The sequence below is a fragment of the Aotus nancymaae genome, unplaced genomic scaffold (genome assembly GCF_030222135.1).
Source record: "Aotus nancymaae isolate 86718 unplaced genomic scaffold, 86718_ANA_hifiasm-v0.15.2.pri h1tg000039l, whole genome shotgun sequence".
Classification (NCBI taxonomy): domain Eukaryota; kingdom Metazoa; phylum Chordata; class Mammalia; order Primates; family Aotidae; genus Aotus; species Aotus nancymaae.
The window spans coordinates 8,546,482-8,556,167 of NW_026988453.1; the positions used below are offsets into that span (position 1 = coordinate 8,546,482).

The following is a 9,686-nucleotide window of genomic DNA, read 5'->3' on the forward strand; positions in this document are numbered from 1 at the left end:
TTCTTGGGTAGGGGATTGTGGAGACGGTACAAAGGCTGGCCTTTAGAAGAGCCTCCCCCAAAGCACAGTTCCATCACCGCTTGTAGTATCTGCAGCGCCTCCAGCTCCCGTTTCTCTCTGTTATTTCAGGGGCTGAACGCAAATGCAGGGCCTCAGAAGCAGCAGGGGAGGCCTCTCTGCAGTCTCCTCACTAGGGGGCAGCAGTGACCATGGGAGGGAAATGCGGGGCCAGCAGGTGGCAGTGCCCTTCTTGGACCCAATTAAGGAAAAAGTCCAAGAACCCAGAGAAAGGGAGGGAAAAAAAATTCGTATCATGTGTAAAGACCCAGGTTTCACTTGTCCTTGAAGACTCAGCTGAAGGTGTCCCACCCCCTCCCTCCAAGAGGCTCCCTGGACCCCTCAGATCCAGATAGGTGATCCTCTTCTGTTCCTGCCTCCTGGAGAAAGAATCATACTCTCGCCTGATGAGTGACACCTGACTCCTCCAGAACCCTTCAGGGCAGGCATTTTATTCATCCTCGTGTCCCCAGTGCTAGCACAGCTTTTAAAAATAACTGGGAGTCAGAAACAGATGTTAAGAGGAGGCACATTCTTCAAGTTTTTAAAAAGAAAATCAGTGAGCAGTTTCCTCTCTACTTCAGATAGGACAAAAGTGAGCTTTGGCTGAATGAACTGAGACTAGACATAGGAAGGACTGAGCTGATGATGGGTTCTGAATGGAAGACTAACATGCAGTGTCAATGCAAGAGAAGAATATGTGCTGTTTGCCTGGGAGCGGGGCCGCTGGTGGTGGCTGTGAGGAGGCAGAGCTCTTTAGAGGGGACAGCCAAGAACAGGTAATCACTGGGTGCCCTACTTAGCCTGAGAATGCCCGAGAGATTGTTTTGTGTGGTCCTCCCTGCCCCTCAAGACACCCTTTTGCTCCACCCCCACACCAGGGTGCTAGAGAAGAGAGGAATATAGATTTTAATCATTGTGCTGCTGCTATTAACCAGAGTGCAATTAATCCATCTTTTGTGGATTTTGATGCCACAGTGTAAATGAGAAGGTTTCACACAGAGACACTCTGGGGGCCTTCGGTGACCAAAGGGCTAGGCCTCTGGTGGGGAGGGGGTGGCAGAAGGGGAAGTGAAGTGGAATTAGGAGAGATGTGGGGAGCAGGCCTAGGGCTGGGAGACCGCCCCTTCCTCCTCATCACATGCCCAGCAAGGACCCCAAGAGGAAGGGATTCTTCCTGGCATGGCCTGGGCCGTCCATGTGAGCCTGACTTCCCTTCCAAGGCAGCTGCCTCTAGCTTCATGTCCAATTCTCGCTGAGTAGATGAGGTCCAGGGCAGGTCCACAGTTGACCACCAAATGGTGAAGAGATATAAACCAAGGGAGAAGAAAGGGATTTGGAACCCCCACCCCAATCATTCTGCATGTTTCATCCTAAGAGACCTTTAAACTAGTTCAGAGCTGGGGAAAGACAGCAACAGCAGTTGATCCTCAGTCAGAACTGCTCTACCTGCCTCCTGGGGACAGGGGTCAGGGGAGGTGGGACTCATAGGAGGGAAATAATCCTGTGCCTTTCTGTGCCAGTGCAGTAAGTGGAGACTCTCTTCGGAGTCAGCTCTGCAGCTGGTAGGGTCATCTGCGCCTCTTACAGTTTTCTGACATTGGTTGGATTTGGAACTATAGAGAGGTCACTTAGAGCCCCAAAGCCAGACGCCATCGGCTGCTAACAGGAGCTGACATTCTGGGAAGTAGCCCCGACTGCTTGGACAAGATCATTCCTTGTGTCAAGCGTGAAGCGATATGGTCCAGGGCAAAGATGCTGGGCCCAGGGACAGCTAGGAGTCAGAGACACACAGGGCTTCCACCGCGTCACTCAGACCCTGGTTGACACCTCCCACGGCAAGGAGGCAGTTCTTGACGACTATGCTGGAGCAGGCACAGCGGGGTGTGGGCATGGCAGGGAGGATCTCCCATTTGTTCTTCCCTGGGTGGAATGCTTCCGCCGTCTCCAGGACAGTGGGTTGGTTCCCTGCAAGTGTCAAGGGAATCAGACCTTACAAAGGAGTCCAACCACCAATCCATGCCCCACAATCACCCCACCTCCCTCTCTCTCTTGGGCACCCACAAGCAGAAGCCAAGCAACGTTACCTTCCTTGGCTACAGGATTACTCCCTTTACTAAGCCAGTGGCTTTTGTCAAGCAGGCACTTTGTCCCTCCTACCTTCTTCTTGTCTTTCTGTCTCTTTAAGAGTAAGCTTGCTTTCCCTGCCCATTGCTTTTCACCAGAGCTTTCTAGCACACTACTGCTTCACTGCTGCCTTTGATTTAAAAAGCTACCGACATGGTCTAGCTCACCTGGTTCCTTCCTGCATGAGTAAAGTGGGAGTTCGTCCACGCTAAGTAGACTTGGGCACCTGGAAGCCCTGCTGCCTGATCTCTCTTTCTGATGGTGGGGGAATTTTCACCTTAGAGTCCCTCCTTCAAAATACCAGTAATCTCTGGCAGAGTTAATACACGAAACCCAAGATTCATCTGTTAAACTTATTCAATCAGATTGCTTTCCTGTTCCATGATTGGGCTGGGTATCCAAGGAGAAGAGATTGGTCAGAGGAGGACCAAGGCTAATCCCCTCCACATTTTATCTCCAGTCATCCCCGGATAGAAATCTGTGCTCAGCAAGCCTATGCTACATGGCTGTGGGTGTCCCTTATTCTCTCTGCATCACAGTTTCTCCGTGTAAGAGGGTAGAGAGACCACACTGGGGGCCCATATATGGATAGGTGATATCCAAGCTGGGAGGAAGGGAGTGCTTTGAGTTTTTTGGAATAAAGTGGTAGGCAGGTGGTACGCAAGGAGCCAGTACCCTTTCCTGCACATGCAAAGTGCCAAGGATCCACCGAGCACCAGAACCACAATAAATTCCAGCTTGAAAGTGCCATCCTTACCGAGTCCCCCAGCTACTATGACCCGTCCATTCAGAGCGCCAGCCACAAAGTCTGCCCGCCGTTTCTTGAGGAAGAACGATCGTTCCATCTTCAGCCATCCCCCTATAGGCCATGGATAATGGTGGGATATATAGACAGAATAAGATACAGACCACTCCCACCAAATATAGATTGTGGCCCAAATGGCTTTCACCCGGTACAGAGTCTTCATTGATGCTTTATGCTCGGGGAGTACACAGTTCCTCCTGCTGTTTGAACTTCTCTGTGGCTTCCACCTCTCCCATGCTTGGTGCTCTGTAAGGCACCATCATCCCCTACAATGAAATCACCTTGACTTCTGCTTAGGCAGTGAGGGTAGGAGTCAGGATCCCTCTGTTGGTCCATCAGTAAAAAGTAAGAAAAATCCCTCTCTGACCTGGTCCTGTGTAAATATTGTAAGAAAAGGCAATACAGGTAGAAAAGGCTTTGATAAAAAAATAACCAACCAAGCAGAAAGGAGACCTGCACCAATGAAAGAATTTGATCCCAAGAGTAGCCCTGAGTGGAAAGGGGTGCTCAGACTTCTGAGAAGCTTGCCCAGCTGGGTAAATGGCCCTGGAAGATGGCTGGGATGGGGGTAAGGGAGGCGGAGCCAACCAGAAGGGTGGTGGGCATCCCGATCTTCCTGGGGAAGGTGACCCGCTCACCCTGTTCCATGTCAAACATGTCCATCGTCCGCAGGAACTTGGGCTGCCGGTACAGGCGACCTTGCCGCAGGCCTCCCAGGCTGTACAAATGGTTGTCCAAGATCACAAAGCTGGAGAAGGCCCGCTTACAGGGAATGTTGGGAAACTTGGTCCAGGAGCGAGTCTCAATGTCAAAGACCTCGAAGGCGTTGACTGCGTACTTGGACTGTCGTCCCCCTAGGGGTCAGAGCAGGACAGAGGTTGGGCAGAAGGGTTGTCCCTGAGGACAGGGAGAGCAAAAGGGTTTCCACTTTTGACGGTTACTCATTCATACACGGTGCTGCCGGTGGGCTTGGCAGTGGGATTATCCCCAGTGCCGAGGAGATGCTCAGCACACAGGCACTGCTTCCCACGGAAACTGAGCCAAGGGAAGGAAGGAGGGTAGGTATAGAACAGTAACCCATCCTTACCAAGCACGTAGATCTTGGAGCCTCGGAGGAAGGAGGTGGCAGCATATCTCGGGGTGGGCATGGGTGCTAGTGACACCCACATGTCCTTGAGCATGTCATAGTGTTGGAGGTGGTTGTGTGGATGGAGGTCCAGGCCCATCCCGCCTGCTGCATACACTCGGTAATCTAAGAAGAAAGGCCATATGTGCCCCGGCTTAGCTCACAGGTATACCAAGACAGGCCACCAGCACCCATTGCCTACCGTGGCCAGGTCAAGCTTTCAACCACTGCTTAGCCAGAGTGAGTCATATGTCAGTGTGGTTGATGGCACCATTCAAAGAAGTCCCTGCCATAGCTGAGCCTGGGAGCCTGGGTCTTTTTTTTTTTTTTTTTTTTTCCCCTGAGATATGGTCTCATTCTGTCATCCGGGCTGGAATGTGGCATAATCACGGTTCACTGCAGCCTTGACCTCTTGGGCTCATGAGATCCTCCCATCTCAGCCTCCCAAGTAGCTAGGACTACAGGTCCATGCCACCACACCCCACTAATTTTTGTATTTTTTGTAGAGATAGGGTTTTGCCATGTTGCCCAGGCTGGTCTCGAACTCCTGGGCTCAAGCAATCCTCCTGCCTCAGCCTCCCAAACTGTTGAGATTACAGGTGTGAGCCACCGCACCCAGCTGTCTGGGTCTTCTGAAGCCGTGGCATGACTGCATGCCTTAGCCTTCCTTAGTGTCCAGCCCTTTGGCTAAGCCTGAAACACCTAAGTCCTGAACAGGGGTAGACTATGTGAAGTCTAGGCCTGGAAAAACCTAGCAGGTCTTGTTCCCTCCACTGTCCTCCTCCCTGGGCAGCCAGAGGGGAAGCCAAAGAGGAGAGGTATTCTTTTTTCTTTTTGAGACAGAGTTTCACTTTGTCACCCAGGCTGGAGTACAATGATGTGTTCTCAGCTCAACTGTAACCTCCGCCTCCTAGGTTCAAGTGATTCTCCTGCCTCAGCCTCCAGAGTAGCTGGGATTACAGGTACCTGCCACCATACCTGGCTAATTTTTTTGTATTTTTAGTGGAGACAGGATTTCACCGTGTTGGCCAGGCTGGTCTGGAACTCCTGACTTCAGATGATTCACCCACCTTGGCCTCCCAAAGTGCTGGGATTAGAGGCATCAACAAGGAGAGGTATTTTTCTGATGCCCTTTCCCCAGGTGCTCACAAACAGGAATTTTTTAGATATGGCAGGGCCTTTAGAAAAGAGATGAGCCATGCTGTTACTGGCCTGTGGGACACTGGACTGCTGCTGGTTCTCTCTGTGTCTGCCAGCCCCATGGGGGAATGCCATCTTCCTTCACAAATTGAGAGACTTGTGGGATCCAGGAATCACCTCAGCTAAATGAGATAGGGCTAGAGGTGAATGAGGGTGAAGCTTTGGAGAGACTGCTGGGCCCTTTAAGAAATCCTGCCCAGGAAGTGAGCAGGGATACTTTGGGAAGTGAGCCCCCTCTTATTCTCTACTACTTTTTTTTTTTTTTTTTTTGAGATGGAGTTTCGCTCTTGTTACCCAGGCTGGAGTGCAATGGCGCGATCTCGGCTCACCGCAACCTCCGCCTCCTGGGTTCAGGCAATTCTCCTGCCTCAGCCTCCTGAGTAGCTGGGATTACAGGCACGCGCTACCATGCCCAGCTAATTTTTTGTATTTTTAGTAGAGATGGGGTTTCACCATGTTGACCAGGATGGTCTCAATCTCTTGACCTTGTGATCCACCCGCCTCGGCCTCCCAAAGTGCTGGGATTACAAGCTTGAGCCACCACGCCCGGCCCTCTCTACTACTCTTGACTGTAGGTGGCCTTTCAAGGGACTTCACTGCACCAGAGAGGATGGGCAAGGCATCTGTGTTTCCCTGGGCCTCACCCCAGGACCTCCTGGGCCTCTCTTTCTCAGAGACCCATGCCTGCCTGGGATTCTGTCTGCCAGCATCCAGTCCTCCCTGCTTCTGGCTCCAGGAGACCTTTATTCTTAAGGTTATTGGAGGGATGAGTACTATTTCCTCCTACTTTCCAATCTTACTGGGAAAATAAAAAAAAGCCAACCCTAGCCTGAGGCTGGAAGATGGTGCCTGCTAATGAGGAATTCACCTTGCACAAGCTCCACCCTCCCATCCTGTGTTACCTGAAACGCCTCCTCCTGGGAATCCTTCTGGGAATCCTCCCATCCACTCCTCACTACTATTTTTGTGCCCAGTTCTTACTAATCCTTTCAGACCCATCTGGGTGTCCCTGAACTACAAGGCTGGGTCGACAGCACCGGCTCAGTGCCTCCTGAGTGATGGCACTTCTGTCACCCTATTCCATCACCCTAATTGCCACATGTTACTGAATAATCTTTGTTTCTTTCAATAGATTGTAGGCCCTTGAGAATTTGTTAAATCTATAGCCCCAGAATCTGGCACAATGCCTGGCACACAGGCATGTAAATGCTTACTAAACTAACTGTTGAACCCATTCAGTGCCATAGTAAGAGCACAGACTGAGTCATCACTTACAATCTGTGTCACCTGGGGCCAGTGGTTTAACTAACTCTCTGGGCCTTACACTGCTTCTCTCTAAAATCAGAGTAATAATAGCACTTACCTCATTGGAGAAGTTGTGAGAATCAAAGGGGTTTATGTATACAAAGCACCAATGGTAAGGATTCAATAAAGGTTACTTCTTAATCTTTCAAGACCATTTATTGAGGCCTGGGATGAAGATGTACTCTTTCCCTCCCTTGCCCTCCGTGGGCCTCCAGGCCTTCCATCCTTCTTACTGGGAGGTCACAGAAGCCCCACTGGCAATGCTTCCCTGGGGGATTCTGCACTAGGTTTTCTCTCTGATCACCTTCATTGGTCAGATCTAGGCTCCTGAAAGCAGGGAACAGATCTGCTTCTTTCCTTCCTTCCTGGAGCCTGGCAGTGTGCCAGGGACAGAGCAGGTGCTCAAGAAATACTGGTTCCCAATCTACAGTAGACTCGACATGCAGCTAGGATGGTTTAGCAGAAGAGTGAGGGAGGAAGTGGAAAAGGAGGGACGGCTGCAGTGCACTGCAAGCCTGTGCTGCTCAGGTGTGTCTGAACTTGATGTCTCCTAATTTCCATTGAACAATCTCCCACGAAACCCTTTGTGTTTTAGCAGAAGAGCTTTCGGAGCTCTAGGGTCTGGGCTGTACTAGGTGTGAAAAGAACGAAATGAGGGGCTTTGAGAAAGTAAAATGAGATTCACAAAACCATGTAGTGAGGACATGCCCTGAGGACTCAGTGAAATGAGGCGAGACATTTCAGGAGCACAACCCTCAGGAACATTCTGCTCTCCACTGAGCATCTCAGACTGGGAGGCAGAGGAGGAGGTTGAAGGTGGAAGAGGCCCCTGGAATCAGGTCCTGAAGCCCCCTCAGTGGGGCCTGGTGACCTACAAGGACAGAGTGAGCATCGTCAGGACCCCGAATAGGTGCCTGGGGGTGGTGGCACCTGCAAGGCAGATTTCAGGGGCTGGGGTGTGGTGGTGGGAGATGCACCATTCTGCTGAACGCATGGGGTCTGCAGAGACATGGCACTAAACTCCACAGCCCACAGCAAATGCGTGTTGGTTTCCACCTGTTTCCCTCGTGGACCCCCACTTCCTTCTCTCTGGCCGCCCTCAGCCCGGCCCCACTTGCCTTTGGCCGTGACAGAAATGCCCATGGCGGCCTCGCGCAGCATGCTTCTCTTCTTCCACTTGCCCTCATCGATGTTGTACATCTCCACGACCTTCAGGGGCAGCTGATTGGTGCCCACGCCCCCAACCACCATGATCCGCTTCCCCAGGGCGGTGACGGCCACTCCCGCCCGGGCTGTGGGCAGCGGGGGCAAGGCGGTCCACTGGTCGGCCTCGGGGGAGTAGACCTCGAAGCAGTCCATGGGGACGCCGTTGTCGTCACATCCCCCGATGGCATAGACCTGGCCCCCGGTCTCCAGCAGGGAGCTGTAGACCCGGCGGCTGGGCAGTGGCGCCAGGCGCTTCCACTGGAAGTCCTTGACGTTAGGCACCTCCATGGCAGCCTCGGGGAGCGCCCGGGCGCCGGGGGAGGTGCGAGCGCGGGGGTCCACCGGCTACTCGGCGCGGGCTCCCACGGCCCCTCTCGCCACCTCCATCGGGCTCCCAAGCGCCGGCTCCGGCCAGACACCGGCTAGCGCTTCACCTCGCCCCGAGTCTCAGCGGTCCGGCGGCGTCCGCGCCTGGCCCTGCAGGAGAAACGCGGCGAATCAAGGGCAGCCGGAGCCACGCGCCCTCCCGCGGGCACTGAGCGGGCTCCGCAGCCCCTGGCCAACTTCACCAGGAAGACGCGGCGGCGGAGGGCGCCCCCCGGCGGCAGCACCACGCCCTGCACCGCCTGGTCCCCGCGCCCCGCCAGCCCCGCGCCTGCAGCTCGTACACCGCCGGAGCGCGCCGCGGGCCGGGGCTTTCAGGGGTTCGGGGCGCCCGGCAGTCCCCGGGCGGAGAAAGGAGTTAGCGTCTTTGGGCGTCGACGCCTCCCTTCCCCCGCGCCCCCTCCCCGCAGTCTCGGCGCCTCCGCCCCCGCATCACTTACGTTGCCAGGCCCGGGGAGCGCGGCGGCGAGGCGCAGACGACGCATCACAGGGGAGCCCGGAGTCCCCGCCCGGCGGCACGGGAGCAGGGGAGAGGGCGCTCTGTCCTTCCCCAGTCCGCGCGCCGCTGTCACACATGCAGATGAGGGGATGAAGTGAACAGCAGGAAGGAGAAGCGGAGCCGCTGCCCGCCGGGGAGAAGGCCTGCGAGCCCGCTCCGTCCCTACCCGCAGCCGCCACACCTGTGCAGGAATCCGTGTGCGTCCCGGGACACAGCGTGCTGTGACCTCTTTACAGAAGCCCCGCCGCAGGGGTCCCCGGGGGAGCACTCACCTTGTCTACAGGGTCAAGGAAAGCAGGGCATTACAACCAAGTACCCAGATGACGGGCACAGACTCCCTCTGGTGTGGGGGCGGGCTTTTGTGTTTGTTTTGGATGAAGAGGCAGAGACTCCAATTACCCAGTTTATCTACAGTATACAGACTCAGTTCGCGACAGGCTAACTCAATAGCCAGCTTTGCTTGTGGGGAGGTATTATCATACAGTTGGAATGGAAACAGCTTATGTGGGTGTGATGCACGCAGACCTGGCACAGGTACTTTCAAATATAACATATACATCCTCTTGCACATAGATGCATAAGTTACACATCATTCTCCTCCCTGAAATAGACACATCCACAGAGACACTGACCAATGATGCGCAGACAGACACATGGACACAGCTAGAAACACCAACACAGACAAACACACACGGGCAGTTTTTCCGTCTGCCACACACATGCACAACCCACCACGTCCACCATCACCCTGCACAAGCTTCAGGAAGGGGAAACCTGATGATCACCATGCCCGGCTAATTTTTTTTTTTATTTTTAGTAGTGATGGGGTTTCTCCATGTTGGCCAGGCTGGTCTGGAACTCCTGACCTCAAGTGATCTGCCTGCCTGGGCCTCCCAAAGTACCTGCATTACAGGTATGAGCCACCGCACCCGGCCAGAACTATTGTATCTTGACTGATCAATTTCGAAACCCTGGTT

At 53.8% G+C, this 9,686-nt stretch overlaps 1 protein-coding gene across 1 annotated transcript; it reads right to left on the reverse strand.

The window, feature by feature from the left end:
- Nucleotides 1-480: 480 nt before the first annotated feature.
- Nucleotides 481-8,303, reverse strand: KLHDC8A (kelch domain containing 8A). Its single transcript, XM_012459342.2, has 5 exons — nucleotides 7,739-8,303; nucleotides 4,077-4,241; nucleotides 3,628-3,843; nucleotides 2,942-3,043; nucleotides 481-2,025 (listed from the first exon to the last, which is right to left on the reverse strand). Exons 1-5 carry the CDS (start codon nucleotides 8,112-8,114, stop codon nucleotides 1,832-1,834), a joined length of 1,053 nt encoding a protein of 350 aa, XP_012314765.1. The 5' UTR covers nucleotides 8,115-8,303; the 3' UTR covers nucleotides 481-1,831.
- Between the last annotated feature and the right edge of the window lie 1,383 nt (nucleotides 8,304-9,686).